At 33.5% G+C, this 19,136-nt stretch overlaps 1 protein-coding gene across 1 annotated transcript in view; it reads left to right on the plus strand.

Annotated features, from left to right (window-relative positions):
* The window catches only part of NCAM2 (neural cell adhesion molecule 2), a 281,301-nt gene that overhangs the window by 150,568 nt on the left and 111,597 nt on the right, over positions 1 to 19,136 (plus strand). Inside the window, exons 4-7 of the mRNA XM_086883383.1 lie at positions 404 to 547; positions 5,855 to 5,992; positions 10,337 to 10,454; positions 15,523 to 15,683. Of these exons, the coding sequence (XP_086739509.1) occupies positions 404 to 547; positions 5,855 to 5,992; positions 10,337 to 10,454; positions 15,523 to 15,683 (561 nt within the window). The remainder of the gene's footprint in view (positions 1 to 403; positions 548 to 5,854; positions 5,993 to 10,336; positions 10,455 to 15,522; positions 15,684 to 19,136) is intronic.

Genomic DNA, 19,136 nt, shown 5'->3' on the forward strand with positions numbered 1-19,136 from the left:
CTTTATTCAATAACAGAATAATGAGGAATAAATTCCACAAGAGAGTAAATAAACTATCAACATGAATATATAAACTTCTAAGAACTAGAGTTTGAAAACTGTGTTTTGGAACATTGAAAACAATGAAAATATATTTATAAAACCTGCAGTATGTATATATATAAACAAAATTTTGCATAATACAAAAGGATTGTAAAGTAATTTTTACAGGCAGTGTATGAGTCCAGGACCATTTGAGTCTTACATGGGAAAATTATATTATGGAAATAATTCTGTATTATCACAGTGAGAAGATTTAATAGTGGCATTTTTATCTTATTTATTGTTGCATATCATTTTAATGCTAAGTTAATTGTATGACTCTTACCATATTCTGTTTCCTTTTTTATTTTTTCCTTTTCAGAAAAGCTCACTTTTCGGGACATAGTATCTCCACAAGAGTTCAGGCAGGGAGAAGATGCAGAAGTTGTTTGCCGTGTTACAAGTTCACCTGCTCCCGTTGTCAGCTGGTTGTATCGGAATGAGGAAGTCACAACTATTGCTGACAGTTAGTATTTTGGTAACTCTTTGAGTTATACATTCCAGTAATATTAAAAAACTATTTTTAAAAAGGATTAATTACATTTTAGTGGGGGATTTTGATTAGCCTATCAGCTTAGATGCAATTTTACCAGGTCCTGTAAAGGTGACCTGTAGAGAATCCATATACAATGGTTTTCTCCATGTGTTTTTTTTTCCAATTGGGAATTTTGCCTAGGTGAAACCTGAATGTCCAAATGGCCAAAAGATTGCTAGGAGCTCCCTCAAAGGAACTCTTCCTGGTGTCCTTGTCTGTAGGAGTTGAACACATTTAAAGCACACAGAGATGAGCTTCCCTGCACACCAAGCTGTGACAGTGACCCTGCACAGCGTTGTCTTTGGGATATTTGTTCAGTTGCTCAGAGAATTCCAGGTGCATTAATGTGAGAGTTTGCTTGAGTAAGGGCAAGTTACCCTCTGAATTACAAATAACTGGAATATAAGTAATCTGCTGAGACTGGACTGATAAATCCTGGATTAAGATAAACCTTGCTTTCCCCACATGCAAGTTCTAAGTCTCTAGAGAGGTAATTAATTAAACAAATAAATTTTTTTTACTTATCCCACAAAAACTTTGAATTATTTTTTCCAGCCCCACCTCAATAATCATCTTTGCCAAAACAGGACTTTTTCACATTATCTGGAAATGGATAATTAATTAACTTTGTTAATTAACCAGCTTTTCTAACTTCCCATCAGTTTTTCTCTCTGCATGTAATGAAACTCTGGGTAGCAGTATGCATTTAGAATTCTTATTCTTTCAAAATTATTTGTTATTTTTATTTCAAAATGAAAATTAAAAGTTTGCTGGGGCTGGGGGGTTTATGAAGTCAAATAAGAAAATGTGGAACAGCTGTCAAGGGGGAAAAAAAACAGCTTGGTTAGTATTTCTGAACTCAGGTTCCTCTCCATAGGGAAAGAAAGTTTTGATTAAACTTCTTTCTTATTTAGTATATCCTATTTCTTCTGTCATGAAGAAAGGCATGGAGACTAAAAGGAAACAACAAACTTCTACACTTAGGAAAAAAATTTAAATTTTTATATATATATATATATATATATATATATATATATATATATATATATATGTATCTATAATTAAACAGTGAACGTATGTGAGATATAGAAAATTTTCAAAAATAAGAATGCTGAAAATAAAAAAAGAATTGGCAATCTAGGAAAAAGTCATTAGAGGATGATAGAGCTTGAAAATGTAGAATTGCCTCAAAGATCTCTCTCCAATTTTTTTAATTGCCATTTTAGTAATAAATTAATCTGTAGGATTAGCAAAGCAGATGGAGCAACATTTCCTTTCTCGTTTAAAATCATGCACTTTGAAAATAGTTTTTAAAATTTTAGTGCCTGAACTTCTTTTAATAAACCATTTTCTTTCTCAGTGCTAAATGGTACAATGATAGAAATGAGTTTTAAGTTGTTCCCTTATGTTCTGATCTAGAACAGCATCCAAATACGATTCCAGTCATGCTTAGGAGGAAGCAGTTTTAAATCACACAAAAACAGGACACTGTAAACTTTGTGAGTTTTGTTTATATGGGCTTATAATAAAGGTGGAAAACAGAATGTCCACTGTCTTCATGTCTTGTGAAATAAAAATGACTCAGTTTTATATTATAATTCCAGTTTCAAAATCTACAGTGGATGATCAAATACTCTCTTATTCTGAAAGATGATTCAAGACAGAAAAAAAGGCATTCTAATGAGCTGGGCTTGCCCTCTAGATCATATTGGACAGGCTGTTGCAATCCAATCCTGCTGCTTCCTCAGCATAGCATAGTCCCTGATATTTCTTTTCCACTTCAAATCAGTAGCTTGTGCAGTACTACTTCCAGTACAGGAGATGTGGTGCCTTTGCCCTGCAGAGCACATGTAGACCATTAAAATACATTTGTATTAACCAACATGCAAATGTGATTGCTTGCTTTAAGATAGTTAACATGCTGCGTTTACAGTCCCTCTTGTAAAGAATGGCCAGTTATATGAGAAACAGGTTTAATAAAAGTCTTGGTCCTCAACATTTTCCAAAATTTTTGATATTTTATTCAGCTCTTTAATCATGTCTTATTATTTGAATGTACAGTATTTTGTTGGACATTCTGGCTCAAAGCCTGGTACATACACAGCAAAATTTGCAAACCATGAGCCAAAAATTCCTCTAGATTGGAATGAGTGGCACTGAAAAGACATAAGCTCTTGTCAGCTGCTCCACTTAATATGTGATATGACTGAAGGGGAAGGTCATGTGACTGACTGGTCTAAATCAGGTATTTGAAGTTGAGGGGGTTGAGTCCAGACAATGCAGTGATGAGCTGGAATAGTGTAATGCCCACTTACTTCCAGATTAACCAACTCAAATATGTTTACTAAAGGGCACAATTTTTATCAAGATATCCATGGCACAGTGAATTTTTAGTATACTCATGGGAATATCTACTGCTGTATCCATTTCTCTTCAATGAAAGTTGAAAACATCCAGCCAACACTTAGTTTTTGTTTCCTGATACTATGTGAACCCTCACTTTTTCAGTTTTTTATAGAAATGGAGATCACTTCCAGCCCTATTGTTCATCTCACACATTGCATGTCCATTGTAAAAAAAAAAAAAAAAAAAAGGCTTAAAGACAGGCTGGAACTCACTTTTTCAAAACATTTGGAGGTAGGTAATTATGTAGGAGGAGAACAGGAAAAGATATATGTTATGTGTGGTATTGTATGAAATGTCATTAATATTCAAGCATGACTTCAACAAACCAGACATAATTAGAGCAGATGTGTTGATGATGTTAATGTCCTGTAAACTTCTATCAGGTGAAGCATGATTTTCTTTTTCTTTTCTTTTTTCATTTCTCTCTTCATTTTATGGTAGAATTCTTGCTACTGGTATAGAAGTCATTTGATAGTTAAAACTGAAAGCTGCTAAATATCATTGTCCTCCAATATTGAAGGGTATAAAATAGAACAAGAGCAACATCTGAATAACAGGGTTTCAGGTTCTTCAAGACACACATTCAGTGAATTGCAGGAAGTCATTCTCCTCAGTACAGTGCATTAATATTGACTAGTTTTGGTGGGTTTACCTTGGTGTGCTACCATGCACCCAGCCAGCTTCCCTCTCACCCTCCTCAAGAAGCTGACCTGGGCTGTGTACCTGGTGTCACCAAAGCTGCTCAATCACCTCTGCAACTGGACAGGGGATGGAAAATATAAGAAAAAGCTCATGGATTGATTGACAGGGAGAAATCACTTGCCAATTGCCATCATGGGCAAAACAGACTTGACTTGAGGAAAATGTAATTATCAACATAACAGAGTAAGATAGTGAGAAATGTAAGTCTTAAATTGCACCTTTCCCCCACACCTTCTTTCTTCTCAGGCTAAACATGACTCCAAACACCGTCTCGGCTTCTCCTTCCTCCTCAGGGGAGGAATCCCCACATTCTTCCCCTTCTCCAGTGTGGGGACACCTCCATGAACTTCAGCAATCCTTCCAACAGCCTTCAGTTCTTCAAGAGCCCCTCCAGTATGGGTCCCCTGTGGGTATCCCAGTCCTGCCACAAAACCTGCCTTGGCACGGGGTCCTCTTTCCATGGGTTCACAGGTCCTGACAGGAGCCTGCTCCAGCACAGATTCCCCACAGGCTCACAGCCTCCTTCAGGCATCCACCTGGTCTTACAGGGGGATCTCTGCTCCCTTGTGTACCTGATGAGCTGCAGGGAAGAACATAGAGCTGCCTCTCTATGTTCTGCACCATGGCCTGCCAGGGAATCTCTGCTCTGACACTTCCTCTTCTTCCTTCTTCACTGACCTGGGTGTCTGCAGGATGGTTCTGCTCACGTCTTCTCACTCCTCCCCTGACTGCAATCACTGTTGGACAGTAACTTTTCCATTTCTTAAATCTCTTATCCCAGAGGTGCTAGCACTGTTGCTGATGGCGTTGCCAGTGGCATGTCCTTCTTAGAGCCTGCTGGCAATGGCTCTCTAGGACACGGCTGAAACTTCTAGAAGCTTCTCAAATAAACCACTTCTTTATCCCCTCAGTACCAAAATCTTGCCAAAAAAATTAAATACAACAAGATCATGGGAGAAAATGAGATGAAATGTGTGTTGAGATTAAGACAGGGAGAATGCACACCAGCGTTAGCAAAATGGATTTGACGGAGGGGAAAATTAATTTAATTTATATCCAACGTATTAAATGGTGAAATACAAAGACAGAATTAAATATCTCCCCTCTCCTCTTTCCCAGACACAACTTTATAATTGTTGACTCCTCTACCTCACCCACCCCATGGAGTGCAGGGATATTGGGGAATGGGGCCTGCGGTCTGTGGTCAGTCTGTAACAGTTCCAGTGTGGATCCTTTCTCTGAGTTGTAATTGCTCAGGATGAATTTGCTGCAGCATGGGATCTTCTGTGGATTACAAAGGGGATATCTGATCCAACATGCTCCTTCTTGAGGCAAACACATCAACACATAAACCTAGTACACTAGTTCAGAGAGAAGGGAGAGAAAAAATTAAATTCAGGTCCAGTTTACTCCTGCAGATTATAATTTTGCTGCTGCATGTGGAGGAAAATGTGTGCATGGCTTTCATAGCCTGATTTTACAGTGTACTTCAGCTCCTCAAAATGTCTGTTGAATTTCTGTTTATGCTGCCCTTTGCAGAAGATAGAGTGCTTTCTTTTTTCGGGTTATGTCTTTCTACCCGTTTCTGTGAAGTGTTAGAGGGCAGTGAAATATATCATTGACCAAGAAAATGAAGAAAGAAACAGGAGGAGGGAAGAAGGGCAAGCAAGCTGAAATCATTAAACATTGGGCTGTAGAATAGGCCCAAAGAAGATAGTCTAGATAGAAAGGGAAACAGCCTTTTGTTGCTTACTATATTATAACTTGCTCAATTTAATTTTTGAGTATTTTTTTTCCCATTTATTTTTTTTTGCATTCTGTGTAAATGCTCAAGAGTATTCCACTCCTTTTTTACTAAATTGTAATTTAACTTGCAGTTTATTACTCCTTGGAGTAAGTAGGAAATTATGGATGGAAAATCCACATAGAATTCTAGGAAATTCAATGTGTTTTGGAATAAAGAAACCCCAAATCTGTCAGCCAACATTTTCCTTTTAAATGTACAAATGTTTTGCCAATGACCATTCAGACTGTACAGAGAAAGTATTTATTATTCATTTAAGTTAGTGTTCCTCATGTTGTCTTGATTTACTTGATTTGTGACATTTGATCTCTTATTTTCTTTTCTAGATCGATTTGCAGTATTAGCAAACAATAATCTCCAAATTCTTAACATCAATAAAAGTGATGAAGGAGTATATAGATGTGAAGGAAGAGTGGAAGCAAGAGGAGAAATTGACTTTCGGGACATAATTGTTATTGTGAATGGTAAGGAGTAAAATTGGTGAATTTACTTCTTTCTTTATTGATTATTATGGCCTATTTTATCATATATCAACTTCTGAAAAACCCTTTATTCAATTGGTTAATATAATTGTCATATCTGTTTAGGACTGGTTTACTGTAAATGTAATTGCTTAATGCTGAAAAAAAATCTACTATACTGTGTAAATAGAATTCATCACATTTCATAGTATCAGTAAATATAAATATGTAAAGCATGGATCATTATTATTCATCATTTATAGAACAGTAACTATTTCAATACTTGAATTTCAGATTATAGTAGTTCAGTCTGGTTTTCGGTGTTTTTGTCATTTACTCTTAAAAAAAAGCTGATTTTTTTTTTTATAATTTTTTATCATTTTTTAAATTTGATTTTTATATTCTTTATAATTTACCTTCACTGTATGAAGTGTGACTTTATGGGCTGTCCCAAAAATCAGAGATTCATTTTATTAACAGTCTTAGTTACAGATTTTTTTCAAATTTTATTTTTGTGAAGAATAAAGTATGTAACGAGTTGCCTGAAAATTTGCATGAAAAATTTTATTAGTTTATAATAAACCTCTATAAAGGAAAGTCAATGATTTGAGACAAGATGGAGCATTTAACTCAACCTCTCTTAAACTCAGCATTGACCTGTTGAAAGATAACCACCTCTTCATATATTGCTTGGAAAGGAGACTGTTCATAAAGGGCATTTTTTATCTCTGCAGTCTGTTTATTGTCAGCTTTTCAGTGCAATTCTTCCAGTGTGTCTTAGGTTTGGATCCTTAAATTCTTTGCCCTTGACTGGTCCTTCTCAGCAAACTCCAGTTTACATAAGTCATTATGTTAGGTGAATTCACAGCTAGTTTCATCAGGAAGTGCAGATTCTGGCACAGGTATTTCCTAGTCCATGCTGTCAAACAGCAACATCTGAGGCAAAATTCTCTAGATTGTTGTAGGTGGTATATTCTGGCACTGCATTGCCATGACTCCTGGTTATGTACAATTCCAACAGTGCATCTGGTAGCATTTAAAATGCCGGATGACATTTTCTTCTGCTGCTATTTATGTGTAGGGATATGAATTCACCTCCTGATTATCTTCCACTTCTATTGGTATTTATATGCAGTTGAGCTGAGAGTCTGTATTTAAATTAAAACATTGGGTTGCAAACCATAGTCTGACTTCATATCATTTATTGCTGAATTATGAAAACAAATCTTGTCCTTTGTACATTTATTAAGACTCTAGGCAAGAATGTTAATGCTCATCTCTAAACTTAAGCCTTGGAAGGAGAAGGAGCTGCCAAAAAAGTGATTATAACATGGTTGGTCATGTAGACTGACATCAATTAAGAAATATTTTCTGCATCATTTGTAGTAATAAATAGGTTTGCCTGCATAAAGTTGAATGGATAAAACTTGATCCAAAGTAGCTTTTACAGTAATACTAAAATTCAAAAAAACCAGAAAAATTTTAGGTTTTTTTTGTTTGTTTTTTTTTTTTGTTTTTTTTTTGTGAAAAGTAAAGCCTATGAATGAACTGGATTCAAAAAAGAAAACAAACAAAAAACAAAACAAACAAAAACAAACAAAAAAAAAACAAACAAAAAAAAAGAAAGAAAAGAAGGATCAGTCCATAGTCCGCCAAAAACTACATGGCTATATTTCCACTGCATCTCCTGTTCCAAAAGAGAAATATTACTTACTTTGGAGGATAATCTAAGCTTGCAAAAAAAAAGGAAAATATTATCATGAAAGTATTTCTATGTAAAAGTTATTCAAATTTAGATCTTTATTGTTTATTTACTTATTTTGTAATAATCACTGTAGAATCTACAGGAATGTGCAAGATCTTTGCTAACTATATTTCTATAATAAGAATCACAGAATAAGGTGACCCACGAGGATCACTGAGTCCAATGAAAAAGTTTACCTGGTTTCAACTAAACCAGGATGGAAGTATGTGAGGTATCCAAAGCAGGATAAACTGTAATAAAACAACTTAGGGGTACTTTATGAAAGATGGCACACCATGTTAATCTTAGTAGGGTTTTTTTTAAAAAATTAAAATTTGCATATGAACAGTTTGCAGATTTACTCAAAAATAATTAAATCTTGGAACAAAGTCTGATAGGGTAATTTCTAATGTATGGAAATCCTTGGAAGGCTATAATGGGTGAGAAGTTGACAACTAGAATATCTCCTAGAAATCTAATGTTTATGTTTCTATTCTACTTACAACACTAAAATTTCTGTAGCATTTATTTTCTTATTATATTTACAGTGAGGTCTGAATGTCAGGATTTTCTGTGGTTACAAATGGTTGACATAGAAGAGAATGAAAGAATTAAAGTCCTGTAAACAAAAATTTTGTTTATTTGTTCTTTTGTCTCTATTTTTCCCTACTCTTTTTATTTTTTATTTTTTTTTTCAGTTATTTTTTCCTAATGTACTACTTGGTTTTTTTTTTTACTTTCTGAGTAGTGCCATAAATTAGTCATGCTGATCTCACTGAAATTAGTGGGAGAGAACTGTTTACACAGTTATATGGGGTTGAGTTTTGCCATCTGCTTTAAGTATGAAATGTGAGAGACTTACAAGCATAACTTCATTTCTCTTTTCCTCTTGTAGCTTTACACTTTAGATCCAACCTATGTACTTAGGAGCATAAAAAGAAAAACAGATTTATCCCCTGATAAATGAGCAAAATAAAATTTTGCTTTTGAAAAGAGAAAATAATACTTAATTTCATTGTCATTGCAGTATGTCTCGGAAGATTGAAGCGCTTAAGTAATACGCTGAACCTGCTACTTCTAGCAAAGAATTACCTCCTCATGTTCCAGACTATGTTTTGAGGTCTAGATATTAGAATGCACCACAAAATAACTAAAATGCATTAAAAGCTTTCTAAGTATCATTGTGGGGTTTTCTTTATTGGAGATGGACAAATTCATGTTGCATAGCAAAAGGGTTTTGTATGCTGACTAATGGCCCATACAACTTCAAATAGGAAAGAAGTGATCTGTGAAACACTATAACACACACCATTAAAAGGTGTGAAAAGTACACAGCAACACACAATTACTGATCAATGATAATTCTGGTACATGATTTTATGTTAATTTGATATATTTAAGATTCACAAGTGAAAAGGTTTCCAAAATATTTGGTAGAAAGCTACAACAGTTGGTTTTCAAGAGTGGGTGAGAAAAATCTGGGGGAGTGCAATGGAACACTAAAAGCAAGTTCACTGGGGTTGTCCATTTCATCTTTTCATTAGTGAAGGGTAAAGATAAAGAGGATAATTGAGTTGCTCTCACAACGGTCACAGCACAGGATGTTCTTGCTAGCTGACCTCTAAACTTTTCCCTTTCCTCTCACTCTCAGTGGCATTCCTTCTTCTCCATATATCATTTTCTATCCAGTCTGCTTGGACTGGTTTTTATTTGTATATTTCATAGAATAGTTTGGATTGGAGGGACCTTAAAGACCATCTAGTTTCAAACCCCTGCCATGGGTAGGGACACCTGCTAGACCCAGATGCTCAGATCTCCATCCAATCTGGCCTTGAACACTTCATATTTGCTTGTTAATTAATGGAAATAGATATCTAAACAGATATGTTAAATGTGAGTTTTTCTTTCTCAAATATTAATGCTATTTTTTCTGTTGGATAGAGGTTCTTTGTGAACTGTTATAAAATGTTATTATTTTATTATTATCAATATTATAAATGTTATTTTTTTAGAACAACTTCATCCCATCAAGAACAGAAAACATTTGTCATTATTAGAACAAAATTAAATTTTTGGAAATACAGGTAGATTGCATACATTGGGTTTTATCACATTTACCCTTTGGAAGCTAGTAATATTCCTGCCCAGGAAGTATGCTGGAGCTCAGTAAAAGGAATTAAGTATGTATAATAAAGACTCCTGCATACTGACCCCTCTTTTAAAAACACTGTCTAACATGAGTACATAGTTTTATGTTTCATGTGTGTATTGTCTTATACATGTTAGCTGTAACTTCAGTCATCTTAGAATGTTCTGTAAGAAAATTGAAGAACTGATGAAAAAGACTTTCAATAATTTATTCTATTAAAAAAAAAGTTATAAATATCCCGATACTATTAAAAGTCTTGTATTTAAGAAAAGTAAAGAAATACTACAAACAATGATTTACATTGTAACCTGATCCCTAATTGCACAATTATAATTGTAATTTAACAGCTAAATTGTAATCCTGCAAATTAGCAAAGGATCTTGCATTTTAAATTTTTCCAAACACCTGAAATATTTTATTTTTCATTCACTGGACATAATGTTTTATTTTTCAGTTCCCCCTGCAATCATTCTGCTACAGAAATCCTTCAATGCCACTGCAGATCGAGGAGAGGCAGTAACTTTGTTCTGCAGAGCCACTGGATCACCTCCACCTGAGATCAGTTGGTACAGGTGAGTTCAGTCAAGGTCTCCACATCAGAACATATTGTTTTAATGTGTCCCAATTTTCTATCACAGTCCATTAAGCTGTGCAACCTTAATTTCTTTCTCCATTTTAAGAGAATTTTCTGTCCATTTCTATTCTAACTGCTATGTCTGGATTAAGCATAAATGTGTGAATGAACTCACACAAATTCAATTACACTCAGGTTGCCAGCAAGTTAGGTAAATGTAAAAAGTAACAAAAATACCATATTGTCATGATTTCTTCATGTATGAGTGGAGAAGAATTAAGTCCATATCTCAAAAGCAGTACAAGAGCAACCAAAGAACAACTTTTGCATATAAATGCACAGATATGCATTTATCCAATAAATAAGTGTCCAGTACAGGTCAGCAGTACTGATAAAAAAAACCCCTAACACTTTCCACATTTGTAAAAATAGATTCTAACCTTAACTCTCTATTTCAATGAGAATCAGAAAGAGGTACAAATTTAGATGCTTGTATGACCCAGGAATGTTTCATTGAATAAGTTTCAGTGTAACTTAATGTAATTTTATAAGTATAAAACACTTTGAAAATGGAATTGCTTTTAAATCTCATGTGTGTTTTTTTCATTATAGCAATGACATGAGCATTGTATAGCTATGTCATTTGGGAACACTTACCATATAACATTTGTAAAAATTTAAATATCTATTTACTCTGTGTTCTTTCAATTTCAACAAAGATATGCATCAGTCCTGGGATATAAAGTACCTCAATACCTCATGCCAGTGAACATTTTTATTTTAGGTCTGAATAATTTGCATCTACTTATATTAGTTCAAGTGGATTAAAAGGTCATCCCATTTTCAAAATGGGCATAGAAGCAATTTCCATCAATTCTTCACCTTCTCTGGAACATTTGAACAAAGTTAGATTTCTCTTCCTTTGACTGATACCTTAATTTATTGTGCCATAGGTCAGCTGTGAAGTTGAATTTTTCTCTCATGCAATTTGAAACGCAGGAGGTGCAAATAAATAGAATTCAAGGTTAATTCCTTAATGTGGCTTATAATTCAAAATTTAATAAAGAGGAGGAAAAAGAAACACAAAATATGTATGGCCTAAATCAAAGAACTGATATTAAATTCAAATAATATTCTTTTTATTTGATGTCTTTGAAGCAGTTTTTTACATGACTCTCCTATCTGACCAAAATTCATAAGAGTTGCCTGAAATCTGCTATCCTAAATGGCTTTGGTGTATGACAACAACATACATTTTTGTGTATGACAACATGATATACATTAAGGAAGATTACAAAAATTTCCACCATTTGCGTGTATCTCCATTACCCGTTGTGGGATTTTTCTGATGATTTATAAATAGCATGGTACATACCCAGGCCAAGTGTCTTGGAGAGACACTTATCTCTGTGCCCATTAATGAGAGCCCACTCAAGGATTTCCCTTTGGTTTGACAGCCCCTGAGGAGCTAAATTTTTAAACCTTTCTGCAAATATCTTTTGTAAAGATTTTCCAGAAGCTTTTCAGGCTTGTGGACTGGATATTGAATCATACATGTTCAAACATCTGTTCTGTTTCTCTTTCAGGAACTATCTCATAATGAGGAATACTGGCTAATGTGTCTCCCTTCCCTTCTGATTGTTTTCTTTTCCCCCTTTGATTATCTTTTAATTTCATCTGATTAGGGTGTTTTGTCAGTAGAAAATATTCTTGGGTTTTTTTTATTTGCTGATACTGAGATTTTATAAAATTATACAACAAAAAAGTACATTTATCCTTGGGGCAGGATGTTATTATTGATATGCAAGCAGGGAAAAAAGGATGGGGGGAGAAAATTCCTTCTTTTTTCAGAGGAAGCAAACGATTTTAAATGGTACTCCAGTCCTAAATTTCTGCATCAAATTTCTGAAATTTTCAGATCCATTTTGACTCATTTAGTCAATTAAAATTATTCATAATCAGCTGATCTCCTGTCCTTGTTCTTATCTAAAAGGTATGTCAAGATAATGACCATGCATTTCTACAATAGTTTAGGAGTTAGACTGAGCCTAGGAAAACCAGATAAATATAATTTTTCTTGATTTTGAGAAAAATCTGGAGAGTATTGTCCTTAAGTTTTAGGGAAGTTTATCTAAACTAATTTATCTAATATTAATATGCTTGTCCTCCACTGAGAAGCTAATTGAATAAGTTTATCAGAATTAATGTCAAATTGTTCTCTATTTTGTCCTGTTTTTTCATGTGTATAGTTTTTGATGTTAAAAGAAAGTTGATATTAACCTCAGTTTTATTGTGTTTCTATTCTAATAAACAAAGGAAATTATGTCTTGAATTTGATAAAGTTTTAATTGTTATTTTGGAAGGATTATAATTATTAGTCACAGCAAGTTAAGGGAATTGTGTTCAGTTTTAAACCCAACCTCACATTTTATCTGTGTGTGTTCAGTCATTTTATTTAATTTGTCTCAGGATAACCATTTGTAAAATGGGCAGGTCTAATAAAGTGACTTAATGGAAGCCTGTTTTCTGAATTCTCTGAATAGCTATGTATAGCTAATGGCCTCAGAGAGATGGTGTTAGATATTCTAACAGAAAATAATCACAGCATTTCCTGATGTCTCATTACGAAACATTCTGAAGTATATTCAGTATCCTGGAGAGCTGTGGAAAGATACTGATAAAAAGAGTGGAAAAGATTTTTTTACTCCATTCTGCTGCAAGATTTTCACCTCATAGTGTAAAAAGTATATCCATGACTGTTCATGAAGACTGAGGACTTGTGTTATAGACATTTTTGCGTTCTTCTGTCTTTGTTGCTTTTTAAAATGGGCTCTCACACCAGTTATTTGCTCATTCAGTCTAATGAAGTTTCTTTATCAAGGCAGGCAGAATGTGGATCTTTTCAAAGGTAGTCTTACAGTCCACTGCTATTTTACTCAATTTAAAAGTAAATTATCTTGATTTTTACTACCTTTGTTTCCTTTTTGGTTTTCAATGAATTAATTTTAAAAGATCAACTTCAGAGAGGCCATGAAAAATATCTGCATTTTTAAAATCAGGTGACAATACTACTGAAGGGACTCTCATCTCTGTGTGTTGACTGTAATCAAGACGCTGGACAAAACAAAAGTCTCAAGCTTTTAGCTCTCTAAGACAGTAGCTAATGTAGTGAAGCTTGAACTATTTATTTTATTTCCAGGTGCTGGTGATATTTTGATTTGATCAATTTAAAATGGATGCACCTGAACTAATGTGTCAATTTTTCTCAAAAAATCCTTTAGTGCACTTACAAAAATTAGTCACTTTGAAATACCTTGTCAAGAAGGAAGGTCATCAAAGTTCAGTTGCTGTTCTATTTCATATATGTATATATTTTGTTGATATTTTGTGGACTAAGAGAATTTAATTAATTCTCCACTGAACTGTTATCTCTATTGTAGCTAATCATACATTAATGTAAAGCATAACCTTCAGAGAGGCAACACACCAATGGAATTAAATTAGCCGGGACTGAAGAAAGAGATCCTAATGTAACTACAGGTCATGAACTGAAAATCTTTACTCATGTGAATAGTCCAACTGAAAACAGTGTTTATAGCTGTGGAGATAATTTACACTGCTAAAGTTTATCTGGATCAATTTCCTGGTCTTTGCTGACAGGACTTAGAATTATCTTAAAAAATAAATCCTCTTTAAGTATATTATTCATGTTTTCCTCTTATCCAACATCAGTATCAAAATGAATCTGTCTGTTCACTAGAGGGTCCAGGGAAGTGCTCATTATGTCATTTCTACTGAGAAACTGCTATGGATATCAATTATTGTGATTCTGACCTTGAATTTAGACTTTTGAATCCTTAAAGAAATCACTGGGGGGGTTTTGGTTGTTTGGAATATTTTGTTACTGTTTCTTTGTTGTTATTTCTTCGTTGTGTAATAGGTTTGGGTGGCTCTTTCTGTTTGTCCTGGTTTTGGTTTGGTCTGGTTTTCTGTGAAAATTAGGCCTTTCCTGTTCTGTAAAACAATTTCTGTGATTTTCTTTGGAAAGGAAATGAGCAAGTATCATAACAATGTCTTGAGTTGGCAACTAACTGCATTCGAATTATTTACAAAAAAGTGTTACTGAAGTGCAAACTATATAGCTATCAGGGGACTCCTACTAACAGTTATGATTAAGAAATAAGCAGTATCCTGACTTTTAGAGAAAATATGATATAGGAAAATATGAAATATATGTATTTATCATTGTATGATAATATAATCATATTATATTATTATTATCATAACATTATAACATATATATATATAACAATGATTTATTGGAATCATTGGAAATCATTGTTGTTAAAAATCTTGAAAAAATTTAAATATCCTAAACTAAATATATTGAATAGATTAGAATGTTTGAGTAATGCCCTCTTGGAAAAGCAGCTGTGTGTAGGCCAAGGTGCTCAACTGGACCAGTAAAGCCTCAATCAGCCCACAGAATTGCTTTAAGATTTTATTATTTCTGTACCATCTGGTCGCAGCTCATTCTAACATCTGGAGATATTCCTGCTTGCAAAGTTGTGGCTAGCCAACAACAACTGAGAGGAAATAATTTGAGTGAGTTCTTGATGTGCCAACAGGTTCTATGTGAATGCAATTTATTTTTTTTTATAGAAGTTGCTACATTGTTACTACTGTGAACTGCAGCAGTTACACTTGAAAAAATATGCTTTTATTAGTTTTAATAGTTTCTCACATACAATATATCACCAATTTTCTTATGCCCTTCCTAAAGTGTAAGCCATATGTTAGAATACTATTCACAACCATTTTTCCAACATTTGGTCAGTACTGAACATTGAAGAATAAAGGTACTTCCAAAGGTATTTCTAATGCATATATATATTTTAACCTGACAATTAAATTGTGGTTTTTGAGGCTGGTATAACAGCAGTCTCTTCCCTCAAATATTATTTTCTGTGTATTGATGCTTCCATAGCACATTGTTACTGGAATTAAATGGCTGATTTATATATCTATATCTATATCTATATCTATACCTTTTTTTTTTTTTTTAGGAATGGTAAACTTATTGAGGAAAATGAAAAATATGTCCTGAGAGGAAGCAATACACAACTAACAATAAGAGATATAAAAAATATTGATGCAGGTCCTTATATCTGTAATGCTAAAAACAAAGCAGGAAATGACAAAAAACAGACATTCCTTCAAGTTTTTGGTAAGTGCTGCATAATATGGTCTATCTTTCCTTTTAAAATGTAAACAGTAAGGAAATAGGTGTTCACAATTTTCAGTGAAATAGTATTTCTGTAAGGTGCCTGCTGATGTAGCAAAATGCTTTCTGTAAGATTTTACATCTTCTTTTCTCCCTGCTGGCTACTTAAACCTTTACATCTGAACTTCATTTTGGAAAGCTTATCTTCAGCATTTGCTTTTCTGCTACTCACATGCAGTACAAAGGAGTGTTAAATAGTTAATTCTGTCTGGTTTTCATTTAGAAGTTGACTGCTTGCAAGAAAACCAAGAGGAGAGAGGGGGAAATTCTAAAAGGGGGAAAAACAGGCTATTTTGACTTCTAAGAAGTGAGGGGTTTTAGTAATGCAATTCCATGCAGAGATTTTCTTCGGGTTTTTTTTCCTAATTTTTCTTTCTTAACTTCTATTTTTTAAGTGCACAATTGCAGACATAGTTACAAAAATATTGTGTGCCCTGAATTTCAAAGGATAAAAGTAATAAACTCAAAACTTTCTATGCACATCAACCACTCCAACTGTGTTAATGATTCCCTCCTTTACATAGAACTGATAATTTATTTGAGGTTTTGTTAAAATATAACCAAGTGAGAGTAGATATTTGTGTGAATGTAGAAAACTTCCCTCAGAATCACTGCGCAAGAAAAAAGGCTGTAACTTACTTATGAAAAACCTACAAAAATGAATGTCTCGAGTTTTTTTACATTAAATATATCTTGTATTATACAGAAAATAATTTCTATTTGAACAGTTAAATGCCATACTTAGGACAGAGGAAATTACCTTCCCAGTTAAAAAAAAAAATAAAAATTAATGTTTAGCATTAATTCCCAACTAAAGGTAATAATAATTTATAAAAGTTAAAGTGTTCTAACAAGAGAGAGTAATCTGATAATTTACACTGAATAGGGCAGATGTTGGATTATATAATGCTGGCATTTGGGGTCTGGAAGCCTGAGGCTGAAGTCATGGTGTCAGGTGAACATGGTTGTGTTCTCATGCATCCCACCGTCTCCTCTTTGAGAAACTCTCATGAAGTGTTGTCTCCAGCTCTGTACTTCAGGTGGATTGCCTAACCATTGGGCTGTTGCTCTTAGGTACTTGAGAGTTATTCTCAATTTCTTTTCAAAGGAAAGAAGATGAAATAAAATCTTAAATTTTATCCCAGCCTCAAGAAGTATAGCATCTTGGTTTTTAAAACAGAAATATTTCGTTAAACTGTATTTCCAAACTTTAAAAAAAAAAATAAATTGAAGGAATAGAAATTACTGTCAAATTTTGATATTAATTTAGGGAAGTTTCAGTCTGAAATAACTGTGTGTGTTATTCAAGTTTGTGTTACTCAATTTTAGGTGTGCCTGAAATTTGCTTGGTTTTTGCCTACAGCAAGGAAATTTTTTAATGAAAGGGATAGGGAAAAGAAGACACCAGACTAAGAGTGCAGATTTCCTGTATATATTTTTTCATCTTTTAGCAACTACTTTTCTGGAGACTCCACGGAAATCTAAATCCTAATGTTTTTATGGATATAATAAAATATATAAAAATAGCTGGTTAAATACCTTATGAATCTACACATCCTTAATGTTTTCATGACATCTTAAACTCCTGAATTTCTTACATCCTTTCTCATATGGAAAATAATTTCTGTTTAAGTTTCCACAGAACTCTCTAGAGCATCTCCCACATCCCTGTCCTAAGTGGTCATAGCTAATTTGTAGTGGAGAGGGGTTTTAACTTCTCCTACAATAAACTTTACTTTTATCTCTTTCACACAGATTAAACCCCCAGTCATATATAAAGCCAACAACTACTTATCTTTTTCCATTAAATGTGTCAAAAAAAGCAGTCTGAAAATGGCAAGGCAGATGGCTGTTTATTATAGCTAAATAGTACACAAACAACTAGTTTATGTTAAATTGACCTATTAAATTGCATTTTTCTCTCCCACTTCATTAGCTTATTTGTCTCATATGTCTGCAATCTTTAATTTTAATTTACAATGCAAACTCCTTAGGGCAACGAATACTGTTTCTACAACATGGCTCTGGCAGTGTTGATTTTCGTAATAACAGTAATATAACCATAATGCAATAAAAGTAATAGTAACATTATAGAATTCAGCACTTAAACTTTCTAGAATGTAGGACTTTTGGATAGACATGCCCATCTGAGTGCCATGCAATAGCTACATATTTAGTTTCCATGCATGAACTGGATTCTTTAGTTTAACTTTGGGGCTTTTTTCAGTATCAATGCTAAAAACCCTATTTAATTCTAATATAAAATCCTTACTCTGACAGTTCTGCAGTTCTGATACATGTGTGGAAACCTATAGGCACATACCCTGCCCTCCCCAGTTCATCTGTATTAGTACTTTGTTCTGAAGAGAGAAAAAATCTGTCTCAGTCTTTCTTGATATGATTTGATTATCTGTCTGTCACCCTCTTATCTGCCATATCTCTTTTCTGTGTCATTAGCAATTACTATCTAAAAGATCTCATCTTGATTAATAATTAGAACTTGTGCTAAGGTTTTTAATTCAAATTCATTTATGTCTACTGCTGAACAGCTTGAAACCATAGGTGTTCATCCATGAATTCTTTAAAAGTGTGTTTTTTGTATTTATCTCTATTTGGTAGCTATCTCTTCCACTTACAATGTTCCACTCTATTTTTATTTATTTTTTTTTTAAGTAGTATCTAGCCATGTTTATAAATATGTGTGTTTAGATACATCTAAATTATTGTTTTCACTTAAGAAATAGAACATTTTTACATCTATGGACGACCCAAAAAAATTTCCAAAAATATTTAACTTATGTTCTTAAATCAACTGCCTGTTGATTTGAGAAAAGTCAATAAATTCCTTCATTTCTTCATTCCTTCATGTAGAAGCTTCCTACATCTTCTTACTTTCTCCAAAGTAAACATTCATTTCTTCATCATTCCTTCTCCAAGGTGATGGCAGTAGTCTTCATTTATATTAGAATTAAAAATATAATTAGACTAAATTAAAAAAGTTAGCTTTAATTAAAGATATATTCATGCTTGATATAAATAGTGTTTATATTCCTAAGATTTTCATTTTTTTACTCTAGTTGCTAATTTCTACTTCTTTATCACTCAAATGTGTGGTTATACAATTTGATGATGCTTAGAGCTGAGCTTTTCAACAAGTATTCTACTTTCTGTACTTAGGCCACAGAGAGCTACATCTATATGTTTCATAATTTATTTTCATAGAAAGAAAAAATATTATTTCTTTAATCAGAATTGACAAAAAAACCATGAGAGGAAGTTCTAGCATAATTTAGTTTGAAGTTCTCCATTATATAAGTGTTTTCCCTACATAATCAGTGAGCGGGCAGTATGATTAATATTTTATTATGAAAGTATTTCATTGGCATTTCAGTGGGT

Source organism: Cyanistes caeruleus, chromosome 3 (assembly GCF_971803275.1).
Source record: "Cyanistes caeruleus chromosome 3, bCyaCae1.hap1.1, whole genome shotgun sequence".
In the NCBI taxonomy this organism is placed as follows: domain Eukaryota; kingdom Metazoa; phylum Chordata; class Aves; order Passeriformes; family Paridae; genus Cyanistes; species Cyanistes caeruleus.